General features: G+C 35.4%; 1 protein-coding gene and 1 non-coding gene across 2 annotated transcripts in view; both read left to right on the top strand.

Moving 5' to 3' along the window:
* The window catches only part of LOC125058424 (leucine-rich repeat serine/threonine-protein kinase 1), a 97,114-nt gene extending 76,129 nt beyond the window's left edge, over positions 1 to 20,985 (top strand). Inside the window, exons 40-57 of the mRNA XM_047662486.1 lie at positions 221 to 323; positions 1,351 to 1,508; positions 2,157 to 2,357; positions 4,996 to 5,163; positions 5,903 to 6,043; positions 6,662 to 6,764; positions 7,572 to 7,681; positions 8,659 to 8,781; positions 10,073 to 10,259; positions 11,223 to 11,339; positions 12,266 to 12,356; positions 13,048 to 13,176; positions 13,835 to 13,945; positions 14,566 to 14,726; positions 15,524 to 15,657; positions 16,855 to 16,974; positions 17,363 to 17,470; positions 19,763 to 20,985. Coding sequence (XP_047518442.1) covers positions 221 to 323; positions 1,351 to 1,508; positions 2,157 to 2,357; positions 4,996 to 5,163; positions 5,903 to 6,043; positions 6,662 to 6,764; positions 7,572 to 7,681; positions 8,659 to 8,781; positions 10,073 to 10,259; positions 11,223 to 11,339; positions 12,266 to 12,356; positions 13,048 to 13,176; positions 13,835 to 13,945; positions 14,566 to 14,726; positions 15,524 to 15,657; positions 16,855 to 16,974; positions 17,363 to 17,470; positions 19,763 to 19,837 — 2,340 coding nt within the window. The 3' untranslated portion in view covers positions 19,838 to 20,985. The remainder of the gene's footprint in view (positions 1 to 220; positions 324 to 1,350; positions 1,509 to 2,156; positions 2,358 to 4,995; positions 5,164 to 5,902; positions 6,044 to 6,661; positions 6,765 to 7,571; positions 7,682 to 8,658; positions 8,782 to 10,072; positions 10,260 to 11,222; positions 11,340 to 12,265; positions 12,357 to 13,047; positions 13,177 to 13,834; positions 13,946 to 14,565; positions 14,727 to 15,523; positions 15,658 to 16,854; positions 16,975 to 17,362; positions 17,471 to 19,762) is intronic.
* Positions 4,619 to 4,737, top strand: LOC125058977. The gene has a single exon (XR_007118585.1). It is a non-coding gene; the product is annotated as a 5S ribosomal RNA (ribosomal RNA).
* Positions 20,986 to 23,713: the final 2,728 nt, after the last annotated feature.

Genomic DNA, 23,713 nt, shown 5'->3' on the forward strand with positions numbered 1-23,713 from the left:
GTGAAGCTTGTGTTATGGGTACTAGGCAACGGATATACATATATATTATAGATAGATAGACATATAAATACATATTTAAACACCCAAGACCTAAGCACACCACCAAATGCTCATCACATCGGTGTTCGTCTCAGCCGGGGATCGAACCCGGGACCCATTGATTCGAATTCAGGGGTACTAACTACTAGACCAATGAGTCGTCAATTTCCCTCTGTTATAGGCATTAAAACGTCTAGAATTGGGGAATGAACCGCGAAGATTACGCCTCTCGGAGGAGTCGAGAACTTCGGATCGAGACAGTGGAGTCGGGAACGAGTCAGTTTGTAAGTTTTTTTTTAAATTCTAAATAAATTACTGTTATTATGTAAATTATTATGAAACATTCGGGTTTATGGATAAATTCTATATTAACCTTAGTATTTGTTAGCATGCTAATAATGTTTTCCAGTACATGAAAATATCCTCTTTTATAAGACTACGATACTACTGAATTGTAGCTTTATTTCAAAGTTCAATTACATATTATAAAATACTTTTTGACGTCACAACGTCTTATAATTCGATGGAGCCGGCTGCACGCACGAAAAAACATGACGCATGCGACGTTACCTCGCTCTGAGGCGTTCCATTAAGGCTTGAGCCTCTCGCTTGCACACAAAAATTGACATAATTGTATTTATGCGTACAAATAAATGTAACTTGATCAATTCAATTGTGATTTCCATTTACTTCCTTCTCTAAATCCATACAAAATATCTATCTTACAATTAAAATTTAAATTTTCTTTTGAAGAATGCAACCACTCCATCAATATTTTCCTATGACGTTGTCACGTTCAACTATCCGTAAACCGACTTTACAGACAACCGATTTCTAAAAATACACTGATTTTGGGGATTCAAATTACAAGGTTTATGAATGAACGGGTTCATTTACTCCCACTTATGTATAAGACGGAGTGAAAGAGGGAACTGATTAAAGACAGAAGAGTCACAGGATCGAAGAAAGAGGGCAGCTCCTAGAATTCACTTATCGTATTATCACGATTATAAGTATACATTCCACGTCACGCAATTAAATTTCATTTAATTAACTGAAAGTGAACGTAAATTTCCTTCGGTGCCCGATTTTTGGCAAAAGAGTTTATCCTAGGTGTGAAGTGACCTCTGCAAACAAAGTAATATTGCCGCCCATGTACACTTAGGGCCCTAACTCCAGATCTTGCCTCTGAATCTAAGGATCAGAACTCACTCCAACTTTTTAGTTAGAATTCTGAGTTCGAATTCATCAACCCACCACATTTTATAATGCGTGTTTATTTTAGTAATAAATTAGCAAATATTTTTTTAGCATCATCGCGCCTCGGCTCGGTTGAAGGAGTCCAACGTAGTTTCACAGTTGGTGAATGTTGGACCCTTGAAGAGTGTATTCTAGCAGGATGCACTGGTAAGAGGCTGGTCTGCCAGCACCACGCTGACGTTGAACTCGCTGATGTCGCACCTGATGTGGTGAGTATTAGACGTGCTTATAGAAAGAAGGTAAGAAGGTATTCAGCACGCAATTGTCATTGTTTTGGATTTGATGAAGGCTTTTAATAGTGTGACTTATGCTATAATTCATAAAAAATATATTTTATAATTTGATGTAAATGATTATACCATGATAAATACATACTAATTAGTTAACTGGTAGTATATTATGGACAGTTAGTAATATACATCAGACAGATAGTAATATACATCAGACAGTTAGTAATATACATAAGACAGTTAGTAATATGCATAAGACAGTTAGTAATATGCATAAGACGGTTAGTAATATGCATAAGACGGTTAGTAATATGCATAAGACAGTTAGTAATATGCATAAGACAGTTAGTAATATACATAAAACCGTTAGTAATATACATAAGACAGTTAGTAATATATAGAAGACAATTATTAACCGACTCAATAAAAGTAGGTTATAAAATATGAACTGACTGTAAGTGATATTACTGAAATGGGAAAAGAAGTATTATGATTTGGGTTTCAAAGCACGTGTGCAAGGAAAGTCATATAGGGTTCTATTGGTTTAAATCAAATGCATTCCAACTTTGGAGACAATAATCATCTAAATCGTTTCAGTAGTTTTTGAGATGTTGGTTTATTTTACAGCTTCTTCTCGATGTGGAAGACTCAAAACGTGCCCGTTGGGAGCACATAACACTTGGGGCCGTGGTGGGGAGGGGGGCGTTTGGGACGGTGGTTGCTGGAACATGGCGCCCACCTGGCTGCGAATCTCGCAGAGTCGCATTAAAGGCGCTACAGCCGGTTCCAGCGCAGCCGCACTCTATACCCGCTCTTACGGCTTACAAGGTATTTAACATTTGATGCAAATGCTTTGACAATTAAATTGGTTTTGTAAACAATAAATCGCTGTAATTTAACTCAGGATAAATACTATTTTATAGGAAAACACTTTTTTAACGGATTTGAAGTTATGTTTTAATATAAATTTACAATTATTTTACATAATTTTAAATTTTTCCCGACGTTTCGCGTGCTTTACAGCGTGAGTGGTCATGGTGACTGAAGACAAAAGGTGTTGAATGTCAAAAAGTGTCACAGCTGTAGAAAAAGTTGTATTATCTGTATTTATTTCCCCGGAGTTGGTATCGACAAAAAGATGGAGGGTTTTGGCAGAAATGGCTCACGTTGTTCTCTATTTTCGCGGATTATTTATCTTGAGATTTTAATTTGGATCCCAGGTGTTTGACAATTTTAGGCCGTCTTCTCTATTGAATATATTTACTATTTTGCCTTTTTCTCTCACAGTGTAAACACAATGAACGAACGAGTAGTTTAATTGGTTCTGATTTTGTTTTCTATGGAATGAATATGTATTTATAGTCCTTTTCATGAAACAAGTCCCCCAGACGCGGCGCTGCAATCGCATGACGTAATGTTGCCATTTATGAGTAAAAAATTTACCTATTTTATTTACATTTAGCAGATGTAATTTATCAAATAATATTCTTTTCTGCATACTTCGATGACACAATATTTCTGTTATATAAAAAGTATATTTTTATTTACTTATATTAGCGGTGTTCTACCTACTTATAGGGAAAAGATGAGGGTAAAGAAAAGCAATACAATTTTTTATTCAGAGTTTTATTGCATAATTGTTGGGTTAAATTTTTTTTCGAAGTACACGCCGCTGTTATACCTTCGTTTGTAATTCTTGTAATAGTTTTCTCTGACACACCTGCAATTAAATTATGAACAATTAAAAATAATAAGTAAGTTTAAATTTATAATGCTTATGTAATATGTAATATATGTTTTAATTTCAGTTACCTAGTTTCATCACGTTATGTATTTATTCAATTTTGTCGCAAAAACGAATTTATACCATAAAAGTCTCACCAATGCAGCAAAAAAATATTAAATGGCAACTCTAAAAAGTACCTGTTATGGCGGCAACTCTCTTCCGAACATTGTTTAGTGGTATTGAAACACCTTGATTCTTATGTTCCGCTTCACAGAACTCTTTCACCTTTAATATAATTTCTCGAGCCGAACTTTTTGCATTGTAATCAATCTTCAAAATGCACTAAGCTAGTTAAAAATTCACAAAAATCTACCACAACAAACGAACTTGATAACATCGACGATTGACAACATTGCCGACCTGTCAAATTTAGTTCCAAAAATCACCGCGGGACTTCTTTCATGAAAAGCACTATACATGTTATTCCTACTATTATGTATGTGTGTGCTCCTATGCCTAATACTGATTTGAGAGACCTTTGATTTAGTTTCATAATTGATTGGTTAATGGCGGACGGTTGAATACCAGTTCTTCTCTGATTCGTGACGAGACATATAATACATTTAACAATAAAAAATATTCATACATTTGTGACAAAATTAACTAATACTAGTCCCATTCTTCATGGTACATGGTGCATTTTAATAATGAGTTATTTATTAAAATAATTTTCAAGTCCGATAGCTTTGAGACAATTCTACCAGGTTGAAACTCTGATTCTTCCAGTCTCTTACCTTAGGTCTCTTGATACAGACAAACCGTACTTATTTATATATTGGCTATTTATGTGTTATGGTACACCTGTAGGGCTTAGCGATCCATTGTTAGATTCTTATGTCATCTTACCCTCTAATATAATTAGTTATCTAGTGCAGCTTGCTAATACATACATATACTGTACAAGATACTCCTGACACTTAGTAAATACACATCTCACACACTGGCTGTAAAGCTGTACAATTGGTCCTTCGAGCCGGATTAAACCAGCGAGCTTTACAAATAGAATGACCTTAATTATGTGTGAGTTTAAGTATGTGATGAGATACATAGATAGATAACTAGAGTGTGACTGCAGTAGTTATAAGCGTCCGATGTGTCTGGGTTAGTTTTTGCAACCCCAAAGTCGTGCCAAGGCATGTAGTATTCTATACAATCGAAATCCAAATCCGTTAGCATATATTTTTGGAACGAAGTTCCTTATCGCGCGTTGTGAAAGGGGGCTAGACGGAAAAAATTAAGACCAAAAGTTGTAACGACACTTTTTGCTATAGTTGTTATATTTTACATTTTCGATTTAGCTATCGCCAATGTCCATACCACGTTGAATACACCGGTTCTCGTCCGATCACCGAAGTTAAGCAACGTCGGGCGATGTCAGTACTCGGATGGGTGACCGCCTGGGAACACCTCGTGATGTTGGCTTTTTTTTTCGTCGTAAGATTGGTGTCGAGAAAATCTATCATACTGTTAAGATACCAATTAACATATAAATAAATTAATCGAAAGGAATTTCGTTCCATCCGGGTGTCCCTTGACACCTCTAACGTTTTTTTATTTCTTTCATTCACTCTCTGTCTCTCAAATAAATAGAGTACAATATAAACTGAGAGATGGGGGCTGCATTCAGCAGCATTGAGTTGAATGGATATATAGTTAGGTATCATTATTTTTTACATCCAGGCAGCGGTCTCACGTTGGGAACGGGAGCCATTAGCAGGGGCCTGTCGGGCTTATTGCGGTCTACGTCAAGAGCTGGGCATCCTCAGCAGACTTCGGCATCCTCACGTACTGCCTCTGCTGGCAGCTTGTCCAGCTCCACTTGCCTTGTTGCTGGCTATTGCGCCTCAGGTATGGAATTCAAACGGCCTTATTACAATTTATTTTAATTTTTCACAGGTGTGTAAATCATCTCAAAACTACTCAACCAATTTTGATAAAACTTAGACTGTGCCCTAAGTTGCGTAAATCATATGCGTGTGGAATATTGGATTTGTGACAAAAAGCTAAATATAGTTTATTAATTTCTTATACAGTTTCCTACAAACAACCATTGAGAAATAATTGTTTTAATACAATTATTTCACAATCGTTGTTTGTAATTTTTCCTATAAGGATATTAGAGCGACTCATGGCCATGTGTAATACCTTTTCAGAATCCCTATTAAATGCGCCAAAACATGTAATACAGGGTTTTTATTTCACACTAGGGTCCGAAGTAAACAAAAAGTTATGATTTGAAAAAAATGGTATATCGTATAACTTAATATTATCTTGAATACACTCAATAAACAACTATAAATAGTATGTCTAAAGCAAGGACTCAGTACCAATCTAGTGGATATTATGAAAAGGATACAGGATGTAGATATTTTCGAATTTTAATAAGAAAATTTACTTATTTTCTTATAAAAACGCAAAATAAATTATAACTCTGCAGGGGTTGAGCTTAGGGACCTCCCGTAGAACAATTTTTTGCAGCTGATGACCTCATCTATCCCCTATTTGTGTTTGATCCACGACTTTTTAATAACTTAAAGGTATTTTGTTTTCTTCAAATGCGAATGATAAAAATTTAAATAATTTTCAGGGTTCCCTAGAGAACACACTCCGTAGCTATCGTGGTTGTGGAGCCAGAGTGGGTGCACGTGCTGCGCGTGCGCTGACTCTTCAGCTAGCACGCGCACTCGAGTACTTGCACACGCATCGCGTGCTTTATCGGGATTTAAAGGTTATTATATAACATTCATTTTAAGAAAACTTTTGCCGCGAACTTATTATATAACATTCATGTGGTTACGCACCACCACATTTCTTTGTTTGACATATTTGACAACACTCAAGGCAACATTGTGGCATGACATAGGAATTGGAAAACGGACCACAGAGCTTTGCAATAAAAAAAAGGGTGCGTGTACTTATGTACGCGCGTAAGAAGTTATACTTCTTTGGCATTATTAAAAATAGTTTTTAGTAAATAATTAATTACAATTAAATAATCGACGACTGGAAAAGGAGTCATTATAGTCAATAAAGTTCAGTTTACATTTGAAAAATTAAATAAATAAATATTTATTTTTATTCTCTTACATTAAGTGTAACATAAATTCTATTATTATTCGAATGTTGTTTTTAAATTATGGCAACTTAACTTCATTCTGTTAATTTTGTGTCACGGTGCGCGCGCATCGTAAAATTTCACTCTCATAAATTTTTCATAACGCGCCTAAAGAAGTATAACTTCAAAAATTTGTCGGATCTGTCAAAGTGTTTAATTTTATGAGCAATTAAATCACTTCAATCTGTGAATGATTTTGTCGCAATGTAAAAATACCATGTAAAATTTCAGTCGGAAAACGTGCTGGTTTGGACATTCCCAGCTCCAGCTGAATCTCAAGTGGCTGAAAATAGCCCAGATCCCATTGATGTCCATGTCAAACTTGGAGATTATGGTAAGTTTGTCTGTGGTACTTATATAATCTTCTATTCACCTCATCACACAACACAGCCGATTTAGGTATTACTTAATTAAATGTATTTAATAATTTTTACTGAACTGTTTGAACCTTTTTTTATATATGTATGCCATCGGCTATATGTTTATCATAATTGTTTTAAGCTATTGCATAGATTTTATCGCGGGCTTTGAGCGCGGCGACCGAATCAAGAAATTCCGTAATGAAAAAAACCTAACACACGATGACGTAATATAGGTGCGGCGGATACTGCGTTAGAGCGGGACAGAACGCATACTGCATATTAAGATCTCTCTGACGAGATCGGCGACGTAGCGTAAGCGCGGCCAGTACGCGTTAGAGTGAGACAGACTATATAGGCGTGTTAGTCTGAGTCTGGCAGAGTGGTAGATTGAATTAATATCAAAGAAAAACAAATACTGCATAAATAAATAATTATAACTCCATAAGTTGATAAAAAATGCTATGCAATCGCTTTACCGCGGCAGTCACCGAGTGCCACACGTTCTTTATTTCTTATTTTTAGCTTTAAATCCTTTAAGTTCCCCCCCGCGCTCAAAGCCCGCGATACAATCTATGGAATAGCTTAAAAAAAACGTTTGTTCTGTCGCTATATTGTATTGATCTTATTTATAAACAATTACAGGTAGTAATGTTTGAGTTACAAACAAAAGGTTCGGAGTTCCCTTCATGGGACCATGGGAATGTAATGTGTGGCCTTGGGAAACATCTTCGTATATTTTTCATCAGGGTTTATGAGGGCTAAATAGAAAATGTTTTTAGGAATATCACGACTTGCGCCACCCTCTGGTACGAAGGGCTTTGGAGGCACCGAGGGTTTCATGGCACCGGAGATCATGAGGTACAACGGAGAAGAAGAATATACGGAAAAAGTAAGATTAATTTTTACACGCTTTATATTAGCTTCACCTGTATGTATGTATGTATGTAACCGACTCCTTCGGTCTCGATTTTGACCCACTTTTAAACGGACAGATTTAATTCAAACTTTGCGCACCTGTCAAAGATCGATGACAATGCAATAACTAAAAAATAAATAATAGTTTAAAAAAACTAAAAACACGCTTTTAAAGCACATCAAACTAAAAAGTGAAAAATAATTCCTAATTTAGGCTGAAAATGGTAATGAACAAAAAATGCTGGTTTTATTGTGAAAAAGCGTGGGTTGCTCTATAGACGAAAAATATGGCATAGAGTGCTTTAAAAGTGTGTTTTTTAGTTTTTTTAACTATTATTTTTCGTGGAAATTTGTATTTTGGAATAGGAATGAGTAAATATGTAAAACAAATGTTCTTCTCTTACTTCATAAATAAGTATACAAAGTGGTTCAAAACAACACTTATCTTTCTCTCTCTCTCTCTTCTTTCTTTCTAATATATAACGATGGTCGTAAGCGTCACTAGACACGTCCAAAGAGAACAAAACTTAGTTTTAAGATCGAGCTCATCTGATCAACTGATACCGCTGCACATGGACAATCATGCCAGAAGGCTCGCGAGTGCGTTGACAGCCTTTTAAGAATAGCCACATTCTGAACGGAGCATAGCTCTTTTCTTCCCGAGTTAGTGGAGTAATTTTTTCCTCGATTGTTTATTATCGGACAAGATTTTACTAATCAAAAGATTTCAAAAAGAGCACGTTTTGTGTTGGATGTGTATGCATATGATTTTGGAATTGCTTAATATTTGAGTGTGGTAATCTATTTAGATATCTTTCACAATTTTGTTGAAAACTTATAGCAAGATATTTTTATTACCTCCAGGTCATCTGTCTTGCAGTTTTATCAATATCAGTTCTGTACTTTCTGAGGTTTTCAATTGAGTTTCTTAATTGTCTTTATATATTCAAGGTGGACTGTTTCTCGTTCGGAATGCTCCTATACGAGATCTTTACGCTACGTCAACCATTCGAAGGCCACGAGGCAGTGAAGGAGGCTGTATTAGAAGGAGCCCGACCGCCTCTATCGCCAAGGGTGAGTTAACCATAATTATTTGCTAGAATTTATCGCAGGGGAGGCCTGGTACCCTTGTAGGTCCTTAGAGGGACTAATGCACAAGGCAGTTGTGACGATTGGGGCACTGTTGTCATGAGGTACTCTATACTCTGATTTTTCATTCCGTAGAATTCTGACGTTTCATAAGTGTTGCTAGTAAAAAAGTTCTCCACTGAAAAGGGACAAATTTTACTCATTTGAGGGCAATAAAAAAATGCAACGTATTTTTTACGCTTTACCTACAAAGAGGTAAATCTAAAAATTTACTTACTCAAGTGACCTAATATAAAAATAACTAATATATTTTACTTTATTTTATTATGTAGCTGACATCACTGCCTACTGATTCCAGGTTTAGTAAACCTTTTTAAAAATTAAATGTTACTTGTGTGTTTGTTTACTGTTTGTGATGAAAAGGGACGTAATTATCAAGTTGCCGTAAAACCACTTAATGTGAGCACCGCATTTCATAAAATAGATACATTCACTAACAAATAAAATGTATGTATCGACTCAGATGTTCAGAAAATTGTGCCCGGCCAAAAAGGTTTGTAATCTCTGACATGACAAAAATAGATAGCTGCCAGAATTCTACGGAATTAAAAATCAGAGTACAAAGTGTTGTCCGCTCTGCAAGAGCGTAAGGAGTAGAATGGCAAAAACAAAATGTTCGCTATGGATTCAAAACTTTATACATTCACTAACAATCTAATCAAATCATAAAGCTTTCTTCTTGTGCAACAGTAGTTTCATTATAAAATTGTAAGTGTTAAGTAGAATTTATTAAGGCAACCTAAAATCATTAATATGTCACATGGAAGAGCTGCCCACGACACAAAAAAATCCTTTGGGGGCTAGCACTCTTTCTCTCTTAACGACTTTATTACTTGTAGTAAACCTTTTTCTTTTCTTTTCATTGTTCGCATATTCTGCTGGTTATCAATAGCGTGCAAATTTCTCGTTACGTGTCGTTGAAAATTGTTTTATACTGGTGAAGTTTTGAATTTATTTATATTACTCCCAACAGCTGCGCTGAGTTATTGATTTTTGGGTCTAAAGTTGTAGATTTATTTCTTTAGAAACAAACACAGCCGTGACTCGAAGGTACGATCTCAGGTTTGAGAAGTGTTCCCAAAGAAGTGTTCAAGTCTAGGCCAAAACTATTACAGTTTTTTATTCGAGTAGTTCTTTAGATAAAATGGTTAAAATAGGGAGACAGATAATGTTTAAGGGTTAAATGCGTTTAATATATAGGAAAAAATATTTGCAGGATCTCCAATACCCATGCAGTATGTTGGAGACGATGCGTCGTTGCTGGAGTGGGGCTCCAGAGATGAGGCCCTCGGCTGCTGCGTTGGTAGCGGTGGCTGCGGCCCCGGAGTTCCTCTCACTGAGGGATGCTGCTGTTGTCAGACAAGCTAGAGCCGCAGCAGCCACGCCCATGTGTCATATAACAGGTTAGAGGCTTCAAGTTCCAAAATTTTGACACGTGATATTTGACATTATCAATGACTACAAAATAAGTAATAAATCAGTGGCGCTACAACCTTTTTAGGTCTGGGCCTCAGATTTCTGTATCTGTTTCTTAATTATTTGTCAATCTAATAGGCAAGTTACACACAAATGCACACCACAACCTACACACATTCTCTGCTATTCATGTTTAGTCTGCGAACCTTTAATTGGTGTTTCGATTTAAAATTTATTTTGTACTACCAGCTAGTACTAGTACCTGGCGAACATCATACCGCCTAACAGTCGATTCTTTATTTTTTTTAAATACTTATTCTGCTATTCGGGACACCGGTCTAGCTAAGATAAAAAAAAGAAAGTTAATACAAACAACAAATTTTGTTGTCTTATCAACTTTCTTTTTTTGTATTTAATACATTATGACAAAAAATAAAAATTTACCTTCCCGTAACCCCTCCACTAACACTTGAACTTATAGTATTAAAGTTCAAATTGACTTTTAAGTATTATTACGAATATTTTGTATGGGAATATAGAAAAGTGTTGTTTTTAGACTTTTTCACTCATTTTTTTTAATTTTTCTCTCCCTAAGAACCATCCTCGTACTCAAGGAATATTATAAAAAGAGAATTGGAAAATTGGTCCAGGCGTTGTTGATTTATGCGCTTAACAACACATTTTGCGATTCATTTCTATATTGTAGATTATACTGTGTCAGGTTTTTTTATCAAATATATTTCTGTCCTAAAAAAAAATCCTTTCCTAAAGAACTTTCTCCCATACCGAGTAGTGGCCGACTGGAATAGGCTTCCGGAAAGTGTAATCAGTGCACCATCTTTGAACTCTTTAAAAAATAGATTGGATAGTTTCTCCAAATCTCAAAATACACGCCGCATCAGCTTATTAAGGTGCTAGTGTGTTCATATTATAATATTTATACATTACAGAAGAAAATACAGAGGGATGGGAGGTATGGTATGGTGGGGCGGAACCTGAGAGAGCCCACGCGTTGATAACTTCGTCTACCACCTTTCTACACCACCACTCACTCACAGTACCGCCAGGTAATATTTTATTAAGATACTTTAAGAAGTACACCATCATCTGTCTCTTTCTGTCGAATTGGGTTTACGCTGTGAAGAAAAGAGACAGTCTGCTTTAGTTAAGACCGTTCAATTTGATTATATATGTTTAGTAAGTTTTAAAAGAATTCTTATTAATGTCGTGACTATTGTCGTCCTTCATGTTTAAAATGAATCAAGTGTGCACGACCGGCGCAGGCGCCGATCAGAGTTGTAGAATAACTTGTTAAATGTCTATGGTGTCAGGTTGTAATGTTGCCATTCTAATAAAATAAAGGACATCGCGTTGCTATATTAGCTGTATTAAAGGGAGGATCCTCAACCAATCTAACCACATGTGGTGATGGTTTGGGTGCCCCGTCTAACCACCCCCTCCCTAATTTGCTCCTCCCGATTTTGCCCCCTATTCAATAAAAAAACTTGATGCATTACATATAGTTTAAAATGGTGTGTAATGAACTGGAATTTGCGTTTTTCTCATTATTAACCTCTACTTAAACTTTGACTTTGATTGTGATTGGTCAAACTGTACCGTGGTGTGTCTATGGATTCTCTCTTTCTTTTATGTCTTTGATCATTTTGTTATAGAAGGCATAATCCACCTTCTGTTACTGGTGCTGTCTGACGTTTTGCGCAAGGTTGTTTGCGCGTATTAATTACGCACATAAAAAAGTCCAATTAATTCAAACGCAGGTTAATTAGACTATTTGAATTTTGTAAGACAAAAGGTTTTCTCATTTTTTTTGTGAAAAAATACGATTTCTGTTTAAATTTTTAATAAAACCATCTTTTCTTATTTATATTTTATAAAAATAATTATCTTTCATGTTTTTTCAACAAAAAAATTTTGTCATTAATATTTTTTTCCTTTTTTTTACAAAACAGATTCTCATTTTTATTTTTTTTAGACAAAACAGAACCGGTAATTGTAACTGCGATGTGTCGGGTCGGACACACGATGTGGCTGGCTGATTCTGTCGGACGAGTTTCTGTGTATTCGTGAGTATTGCTTTCGTCAAAATTTTAATTAAATTAATTCTTACAGAGTTAAGTTCCGTGGCGGTTATTATAGATATGTTCAGATATATGTTAAATGAAACACTTTGTTTGAAGCTGGGTAACAACTGACTTTAACTGTTTAAAACTTGAGCTTATAACTAAGATAATCCGCTGGATTAATAAAAAACTAACTTGACTTATTGAAGAGTTCTTAAATCTAAGTGAAACGAGAATGTTATATTACAATTTATGAGTGTGGTAAAAAGTAAAGGACTCATATTAGCTTCAAGTGTGCGATGATTGTTTACATTTGGTTTGCACTTCTAATTATTTACTAAAATATATATATATATGTTAACTAATGTTAGGTTACATAACTACAGTTTCATCGTTTTCCTTGTAGTAATTGAACATGTTTTAATATGGTTTACTGGACTTCAAAAAAAAGGTTATTGGTTTGACCTGCATATAGATATGTCTATCATAATCTAAGTAGATTATCACAGTTATATATTTCCTATCTAGGTATCCTAACATGTGTCTACAAATTCTCGGAAACAAAGTCATTAAAAGTATCCAGTTTAGAAAACACTCAAATTTCATCAAAAGTGGTTCAGTTTACGAGATATCGTATACTTTCGTGGATATGTTTTTACGGGCTTTTTTATCTAATCTCTTATCTGTTCAACAGAATATCCGACTGTGTCTTACAATGGAGTGTCAAAGTGTGCGAAACAGTGGGTGGCGGTGGGTCTAGTGTGTCAGCTTTATACTCACTGGAATCACTACGTCGCGTTGCGCTTGCGCTGTCTTGTGGAAGGTAACTAAGATCTACTATCTCTTTCAGAAAAATTTCCTAGTGGCTTCAGTGCGAATCTCATCCCTGATATCGAAGGTTCGATCCTCGACTCTGCACCAATGGACTTTCTTTCTTTGTGAACGGTGAAGGAAAATATCGTGAGGAAACCGGCTTGCCTTAGATCGTCGACGGCGTGTCACGAACAGGAGGCTGATCACCTACTTACCTATTAGATTTAAAAATGATCATGAAACAGATTCAGAAATCTGAGGCCAAGATCTAAAGAGGTTGTAGTTGTATTTTTAACACAATGTACACTTATGAACGTCAAAAACAAATATATTATATTAAATGCTTCTAATTTTACATTTACTGCCAGTTCTCAAATCAAGGGCGTAGAACGGACGAGAAGAACTGGCAATAAACTCTCTGCCACTCTTTTTAATCGCCAATTTTTTGTTTTACACAACTTTTTTAAGGAGCTGCAACCATTACACCATGTTCCACATGATATCTTAGGATCAAGTCAAAAGTAACCATAAATGCATGGTGAATGCCATGAAAGCGGATCCCTGATACCTGAATAGGTAGAGATTCATTGCAAGTGGAGATCCATGATCTCTACCTCTTCAGGAAAAAGGCGTGAAGATATAAATAAAAAACTGTCCAAAATTTTCAGACTATTTCTGGTATCGTGCGAGCGACCTCAAGCCGAGAGCACGTTCGTCCTCACAGAGTTGGGCACGGCCACTGAACTCAACTGTCTGACTGCTGTTTATGCTGATAATGGGTATTCAATATTTTCTGCTTAACTTCTTTCTTTTCAGTTGGTAGCTCATGGTCGTGGTCAGTAACTTCTGGACTCTGTTTCCAGTTTCTCTCTTATAGTGCAGAGTGTGAAGGACGATGAGTCTTTAACTTGAACGATCCATCTGGTTGGTGAACGGTCACGTGATCTTTTGCGTTCAGTGTTGCCAACACAAAAAAAGTGGTACTACACTTTCCAAATATTTGGAAAGTTATTAAAAGATTTTTATAAATAGATTTATTTAAAAAGCATGCCATGAAATGCGATTTTTGAACAAAGATTTTTGGTAAGTGTATAAATTTTTAAATTTAGATATTTTGTTTAAATTTTGACTGTTTAAATTATTAATTCGAAAAATCTAGAAATAAATATTACGATAAAAGCCCAACATCTTATCATCAAACAGTTAAAATTAGCGAGGAACTGTCAACTGCCTATGTTTCGCTGACCCGATTTCTGGAACAGACTTTTAGCCCTAAACTAAGTGAGATGCGGCCTATTAGAGGGCCTATCCAGGAGATGCCTGTTTAGCCGTCGCTCGAACCCATAGAAAGGTTTTATGAAAGGAATTTTCCTTTAAATTCCATTTATTTGATTTCCAGGGTTGAGGTTTGGGCAGGTGGTGACGGAATCTACACCTACACGGTGAATTCTGAGGGCGTGAGTGCGGCTGAGTTTATCACAGCTCCCGCCCGCCCTACACGAGTAGCGCGTCTTGCCGCCTCACCCCATGTGTCAACTGTACTTGCAAACTGCAAAAATGGTAATTATTTTTTGACTAGAATGTAATTAAAATTGTGTAATTAACTTATAAATAAATACTTATTACACATAAAAAAGTAGCGCATGCAAAATTTTGACATGATAAAAATTCCTACACAAATCAATGTTTAAAAAAATTTTAGATGCCTATGATTGCGTGGTGTTGCCATTCTAAAAAATCAATAATACAAATTTGACTTGATTTTTGTGATTCTGAGTTATTACCGCGTGTTGGTAGAAGGAAAAAATCATGGTTTGACAACGTTAGGGAGTGGAGTTTGCGTGTTGTTCCCACGAGAATGTAAGTGCGTGCTCCTATTTCACCATGCCTCCTGCTGATAGAGGACAACTCTTTGTTTTTAATTTATTTTATTATTTATTACTAAAGATGTCATGTGGATCATGGTGTAATGGTTGCAGCTACTTACAAACATTGTGTAAAACAAAAATCTAGTGATTAAAAAGAGTGGCGGAGAGTTTATTGCCAGTTCTTCTCGCCCGTTTTACGCCTTTGAGAACTGGCAGTAAATGTAAAATTAGAAGCAATTAATAAGCGTTCATAAGTGTACAATGTGTTACCTAAATGAATAACTGATTTGTTAATTTTGAGTGAACAAAACACGGTTTAAGAGCCTGACGGCCAGCAATGGAGAGACACTAAAAGAAGAAGAGTTATTAACCATATTACACGCTTTCGTGGCGTATATATAATAAATACTTTACTATTTATATATAAGGTTTTTGTGTAAAGGTTGCTACCCCATAACGCGTTCTTAATGCGACTTTCATTTAAACCAGATGTGTACGTATACGCGTACTCGGCGACGTCCAGGGAACAAAGTGCACGCTTGGACTGTAGCAAACTCGCGCCCAGTTCGGAAAGTTTGCAATCTATCGCAAGTGACGACCCCCTCACCGAAGACAGATGTCGGGTGAGTTGAAATTATTAAAAAAAAAGTATATTTAGCTGTATTGTATTGTATGTATATGTATTAACGACGTCAAAGGGGGGCCTCATAGCCTAGCGGTCTTATTAAGTGGCAGGTAGGTGAGGGGTACCGGGTTCGATTCCCGGTTCGAGGGCAAGTTTTAATTTAATTTAAATTTGTTCTCGGCCTTTGGGAGGGTTGTGCGGTACCAGGCGAGTGCCTAAACCGTACATGGAGGACATGGTCGAATTTCTAAGGCAAAAAGCACGAATTATAAAAATCTCATACTTGACGCTGGCTAATGTACAAATCGTGCCAGAGCCATAAAAAAAAACGACGTCAAAGTCTTATCAGATTGTAACCGTTAATACTTACCAATATTGCTAGTTTTTTTTTATAGAATGGGGCAAACGGGCAGGAGGCTCACCTGATGTTAAGTGATACCGCCTCCCATGGACACTCTCAATGCCAGAGGGCTCGCGAGTGCGTTGCCGGCCTTTCAAGAATTGGTTTGCTCTTTTCTTGAAGGATTGCTAGATCTACAAATTAAATAGACTATTGGATAGTCTGTAGTAATAGTACTTTTATGGTAGCTAAAGTAATGTATGTACGTATATGTAAAATATACAAGTGAAGATATAGAAGTGTTCAACGAAGGCTAAATTTAAAAGAAAGCCATAGATGGAGAGTTCTGGAAAATACTAGAGCAGTCCTTTACCCGTGAAATTTAAATTGTATATTGATAACAACTGTTAATATTGGAAATGGGCTTTATTATTATTAAAGTATATAACTACATAATTGCGTGAGACATTTGTGTCGGTACATATCCGGCCCGAAGGATCAAAACAGTTTTTTGGTGCTTTAAATAGAAGAGATATTAATTACAACTTAGTTACAATGGATTTTATACGGGTTATTTAGTCATCGCACTTATAAAACTAAACAAACAAAAGATAATCTTTACAAGTATAAAATTATTATAGTGTTAGCGGACTAACGCCATCTTGTAGCAGAAACCTATATAAAGCGTGGCAACACCGGCGTTGACTCACTTTTTTTTTTGAGACTTCGTGCGAACGGACTTGTTACTAACCTAACCTCAGTAGATTTTAAAAGTCTAAAGTACCTACACGTTCTAATCTTTTGTGTTTACTAATAATAGTATATCCTATTTGTAAAATATATTTTTCCTTCAAGATAACATCTCTGTGCGTTTGCGGCACTGAGGCGTACGTGGGTACCCTTTGGGGCTGCGTCATTGTCGCTGATGCAGCTACTCTGAGGCCGCTTGCTGTCTGCAGACCTCATGAAGGAGAGGTATGGCCTTCAATGTGTCTTTTAGTGAATGTATGGCTTCTCCTTCTTCAGAATGAGAAACATTTAAATTGAGGTCTATTCTTTAAAAACAGTTCAAATCCATTAAATTAATATTAATTTGTTTATTATTGAATGGTAATTTAAAAAAAAAATTGATAGTTTCTAGGTATAAAAATAGTTTTTTAAGCATTAATATAACATTTTGTGTCTTTTTTGAAGTTTGTATAACTTCACTGAATACACTCAAAAACTGGGCATGTTTCAAAAATTCATTATTATTTTCAGAAAATTTAGAAAAATATCAAGCATGTTGCTGTTTATTTTTTCTTCTTAAATGTTTTAAAATATCATTTGGATTAATTATTATAATTATTTTTTATTATTTCAGGTGCGAGCTATATTGCCACTTTATCCGCATGGCGGCATCAACTACCCGATGCTGGCAACACTGGGGGACGGATACCGACCCCTTCTCAATAGATATGCCCCGTCACAGGTAAAAAAAAATTGCGAGGTGATTTTATAGCTGATATGATTACAACGAACTAAAAATTCATCCTATTATTTGAAACTTTACTTAATTAAATTTCGTTATATTTTTGAAGTTATACTTATTTAGGCGCGTTATGAAAAATTGAAGAGAGTGAAATTTTACGATGCGCGCGCACCGTGACACAAAATTAACAGAATGAAGTTGCCCACGGAAGATGCTACGGCATTGGACATAATTTAAAAACAACATTCGAAAAATAATAGAATTTATGTTACACTTAATGTAAGAGAATAATGGTAGGGGAGCCCAAGAGGGGATTTCGGGATTTACTAAAGCGCGGCAGATTAATATATAGGGGGATACCTTGTACCCGGTTAAGTACCTCCACAAAATATGAGGCCCATATATAAGGCCGCACGTGAAGGAGACAGGATCAGTTTAGTAAAAAAAAATTGACCATCAGAAATTCTCGAGCGCGTCAGATTAAGGTAGGGTGAGTTAATTACATCCTAAAAAGTGTATATTCCACTAATCTGACAATTTGAGAGTGACGGAAAAAAAGGGGAGGGCAACAAAGTTGTAAAAAAAAAACGTCATCTCGACATTCTCGAGCGTAGCTAATTTTTTCTTTATTTTGAAGGAAATAATTCAAGAATAATGAAAAATATATAATCTGACGATTTCCGCAAGCCGAAATAACAAAAATTCGTCGATAAAGTTAAATGCGTGCAGCTGCGTGATGCCTACATTTCCTTAAACCGATCGGAATCTACTAAACGGCGTTCTAAATATTTCCCTAAAAATTACATTTCCTGTGAATTTGAACCGATTCGGACCGATAGATTTTGAGAAATTTTGAAAAATCTTAAAAAAATAAGAAATATTTTTTTTTAAAGTGGTTTCTTTATCGATCAACTTCAAAAACTAATCCGCCTTTGAGCTTGAAAAACCACGTCGATCCCCACCAAGCTGGTCAAAAGCGGTTGATTCGTTCGAGAGATATCGTACACGAAAGAAACCCGAAAAAGTGTTTTTTCGGGATTACTCCGAAATTTGTGGTTCGATCAATTAAAATTGCAAAATTACTTATGAGAATGATAAAACTGCGTCGAATGCCGCCAACCGCGTGAAAATTGCTTGATCCATTCAAAAGTTATTGCGGTTTGAAAATTCCAAAAATAGTGTTCTATGAAACTTCTATCAGACTTTCGAGCTGGGAGAGCTCAAATGCATAGAAATGTTATTTCTTTGAACTCAGCGAGCTCAAAATATCAATTTTAAGCGCCCAGGAATGGAATTAGCGGGAAGTTGCAGGGATGGCCCTTTAGGTGAACCGTTTTTCTATTTTTTTTTTGTCAGATCAGGCGAATCCCTCTAGATAATCGTCAGATTATGAGACAGTACGTTTAGAACATAAATATGAACCACATATATCTTAATCTGACGCGCTTGAGTATTTCAAAATTGCGATTTTTTTTTGCAAATTAAGAAAATGGCTGTGGGTTTGCGTCCCATCGAAATCGTCAGATTAGTGAATGAGAGCTTTTTTTTGGTGCACTTAACACTCCCTTAGAAAATCTGACGCGCTCGATAAATTTTTTTTTTTTTTAATTTTCAACCCTTAAATACAACCACCCGCATCATGCAAACGATCAGATTAACATACGTACATTATTAAAAATACGTAGGGCATAGATGCTATCAATATCTGACGCGCTCGAGGATGTCCATGCAACAGTTTTTTTTTACATATTTAACTATCTATAGCCGCTTCCCCCACCGATGAAAAGGAATTTATCATATAACATTTTTTTCTTCTTTTTATCTAAGCTTTGCATCCCAATAGGTCTCTACGACGCTCGAGTAAATCCCCATTTAGCATCGTGGGCTCCCCTACCATAATAATATTTATTTATTTTATTTTTCAAATGTAAACTAAACTTTATTGACTATAATGACTCCTTTTCCAGTCTTTCATTAATAATTGTAATTAATTATTTGCATGCAATCAAAAACTATTTTTAATAATGCCAAAGAAGTATAACTTCTTACGCGCGTACATAAGTACACGCACCCTTTTTTTATAGTAAAGGGAGCAGACGGGAATAAGATGTTAAGTGATTCCGCCCATGGACTCACAATACCAAAAAATGCGCGAGTGCGTTGCCGGCCTTTGATTAACTTGACTACAATTTAAACTCAAATGCATTAACTAACGATAATATTTATAGTCCATGTATGTTGGGGATGAATTTTTTTTTTTTAAATAAACGTTTTAACCTTATAATATTTCAGTCTGGCAACAACACATCTGCTTTGAGTGGCTTCTACTGTCTACTATGGAGAACGCAGCATTGGCTACCTGATTAAAATATTTAGTTTAAAGATCTCTTTAATACCAGTAATTGTTTCTTTCTAGGAAAGCATGGCTACCACGTAACTTAAAGCGATTCCAATTATGACAATATTAATTAGAAAGTTTTATTACCAGTTATCTTGTCACGACTTGCATCGTGTTACCATAATGAATTTATAAGATTAATTTTCCAATTATAATTACATCAATCAATCTCTGACGGTGTATCTTTTTATCACTAATGGAATGCTAAAAGTTAAAAGTACTTTATTGTTGATCATAATATCTTAATTCATATAGGTAAACAAATACACTTATTAACGTAAACAGAAAAGATGTTAAATTAATTCTAAATGTACATTTACTACCAGTTCGCAATTCAAGGGCGTAGAGCGGGCAAGAAAAACTGGCAAGAAACTCTCCGCCAATAGTGTCCCACTTATATGACGTCAAACAATGCACCTTAATAACACTATCCAGTAATCCCTCCTCTAACACGGTAGCTCCGCGTTATAGGAACGCGTTGTAGGAATATTCTCGCATAACGCGCTTATATGACCACATATAACGACGCATTATTTATTTATTTATTTATTTATTTATAAATCATATAAATGTCACAGTACAGAAACATAACGCGGGCGTTCTATTGGGAAATATCCGTGTTATACGCGACTGAAATTGCGTGATATGAATGTGTTATAAGGGGGTTTACTGTATATTTTGTTTTATTAACGCGTTTTAAACCTGCACAACGCCATCTGTTGGTTAATAAATAAATTAAATTATGAATTTATTTATTAGGTTTAAAAGAAAGAAGTACGCAAATTGAGGATTTGATTTTATTTTGTATCTACATAATATGTTTTGGGTTTTTAAATTAATTAATCGTTACAAGAGATAGTAAAAAAAGGGACCATAAACAAATTTCACAGATAAGTAAGGATTTTTAACTTCAACCACTATTAATAGATGGCGCTACGTATACCATTTTGTAATTAAAAAAACAGCCAATCACACTTATGCGAAAGGGTCAATGTCAAAAATGTTATCAATTTTGGCTGTCAGGGGCCTCATAGCCTAGCGGTATTATTAAGTGGCAGCTAGGTGAGGGGTACCGGGTTCGATTCCCGGTTCGAGGGCAAGTTTTAATTTAATTTAAATTTGTTCTCGGCCTTTGAGAGGGTTGTGCGGTACTGGGCGAGTGCCTCAACAGTACATGGAGGACACGGTCGAATTTCTTAAGACGCACGAATTATAAAAATCTTATACTTGACGCTGGCTAATGCACAAACCGTGCCAGAGCCATAAAAAAAAGTGAAAAAAAAATATTGGCTGTCAAATTTTCATCTGTCCAACTACACGCAATCAAGAAAATTGTCAAAATTGGAATTGTGTTGTATGATAACTGAATATTGAAATCTCTATTGGAAGTTACGTGGTAGACTTACCGCATACAATTGCTCTCTATTTAAATATCTCATAGTATAGATAGAATAAAAAAAAATAGACGATAAAGATAATTGCAAACGTTGGATGCGTGTTGTATAGCTGAATATTGAAATCGCCATTGGACGATACGTGGTAGCTCTCTCTCTATACAAATATCTCATAGTATAGATAGATTCAAATGGAAGATATAACAATTCATTACAATTACGATGCCCGGTTTCTATAATCATAATCGAATGGTAATTATTACGAGACGTAATTTTGCGCTTTAAGACGTAGTTTAATTAAATATTCTCTAATATCTAATTATGTACAAATAAGACTTAGTCTCGTATTACCAAAACGTGCAAATCCGGCATTAGTTGTATTATATCTAAGTAGTAAATAATAAGGTATTCGTCCATATACACTATGTCTTACTCAGAGTTGTTAATTATCACTAATGATAGTTTAAGTGATTAAATTAAATAAAGACAGAACAATAAATTAACGATTGATAATGGCAACACTGATATGCAATTTCACATGACATTTGACACATTTAGAGAGTCCTTTCCTTCAGTCTTCCCGACAATACGTTATATTGGGTAAGGGCTAGTTGATCTAGTGCTTAGGGTAGGAAATTAAACACTAATGATGACTTGATACACTAATTCACTTCACTGATTTTACGTAAACTGTATAACTTCAAACTTTCACAAAGGAATTGCCCGTGCGCAAGTGTTACAACCTCTTTTATAATAATCTATTCCGTATTCCGACTCGACTCGATAACTTCGGGCAGTTGTTCGAGTCAATTCCTAAACAACGAGTCAAATGAATAACTATTGCACACGCTTGTAGCAAGGTTCTTAAGAATATGTTTCATAAAAAATGTTTTAATTTAGAATTAAATAACTTTTAATATTTTTGTAGTTTTAACACTTATAACTCGCAATATCTGTTCAGTTGCCTTTCATTCTGCTAAAGATTGCACTCCAACGAATGCTCCATGGAACTACACAACATGATTCCGTCTACCCCTTTCAAAACTTCTAGAAGCACGCTGGAGTTTCACCATTTAGTTGTCGATACCCACAGATCCCGCATTGCACGATTTGGAACGTTTCTTGTTAAAACAGCAAAGAAGTGGAAGTCCATTCATAATTTATAGACAGTATGGGGTTCATTTAAGCAGCGTTGTTGACATAGGCATCTTCTGTACAGGCGTGCACTCCAATAGGCCGCATCTCACTTTACATCAGGTGGGATTTTGGCCAAAATGTCTTATAATACTTACGAGTTATAAAAATCCTCGCAGACACCTCACTTTGACAGCTGATAATGACAGTTAACAATGACATTAAAGATTGTTGCCATTTAAAGAAATTAATCCTTATAGTTTTCCGTAATATAGGTTTTGAAGTGAAACTTCTTTAGGCGCATGAGGGTAAAATATTTACGGATAAAACGCAATAATAATATTAAAGTCACGAAGATGTGCAGCGTTTTTGGAGAAGAAAAGGGAGAGAGCGATTGAGACCGAGTGAGAGAGAGTGAGAAGGGTGAAAACCTTAGGGGTGATTTATATAAATATTAACAAGTGTTAAAAATTCGTTTGCCAAAGAAGTTCTTCTGACGTGTGTACTTGGTACGCACGCACTTTTTTATATATTGTTCAGGCTTTGTATAGATAATTTCAGCTTCATACCTGTACTATTAATAATGGTCCGTAATCTTAATTAAACGTTTAATTAACGACTCTGTGTACGTAATACTGTAAAATATTACATAGAGTTAGTCTTGGTGTTCTTAGCTGTAGAACGCTTCAAGATTATTTTAATGAGTGAAGTTTATTTATAATTATTATTTTTGTAAGATTGTGTTGTGAGAATATATTTTTAATTGCAGATACTGTAATGAAACGTTGTAGAATTGTTACGTCATTATTGTTTGACAGTAATCTTGAAAAAACACGAATTATTTTGATTTTTATTTGACATAATGTAAAATTATTAGGTTGATGTGTTAAAAATATAGGATCGCGGGCGAAACCGCGCGGCACAGCTAGTAATGTACTAATAAAACCTGTGATTTCCGTATATTTTTTTGGAATGCCAAAGACTTAAACGTACTATAAGCAGTGAATAACTAATTAATGGTTAAACCTTATATTGTAAGTCACAATGTAAGCATATAGTATGTTTATATTAATAAAGAGATATAAAATTAATGTAGTAATTTTTATTACCTTTTAATGACCAACCACCATTTTCCAACCAAGAAACTATTTTTCCGTCACTGATTAACATTTTTTTTTTATAAAGACAATTCACACCAATTGACCTAGTCATGCTAAGTTGGTGAAGCTTGTGTTATGGGTACTAGGCAACGGATATACATACGTACATATTATAGATAGATAGACAGATTTAAACACCGAAGACCTAAGCACAACA

The sequence above is a fragment of the Pieris napi genome, chromosome 18 (assembly GCF_905475465.1).
Source record: "Pieris napi chromosome 18, ilPieNapi1.2, whole genome shotgun sequence".
In the NCBI taxonomy this organism is placed as follows: Eukaryota; Metazoa; Arthropoda; class Insecta; order Lepidoptera; family Pieridae; genus Pieris; species Pieris napi.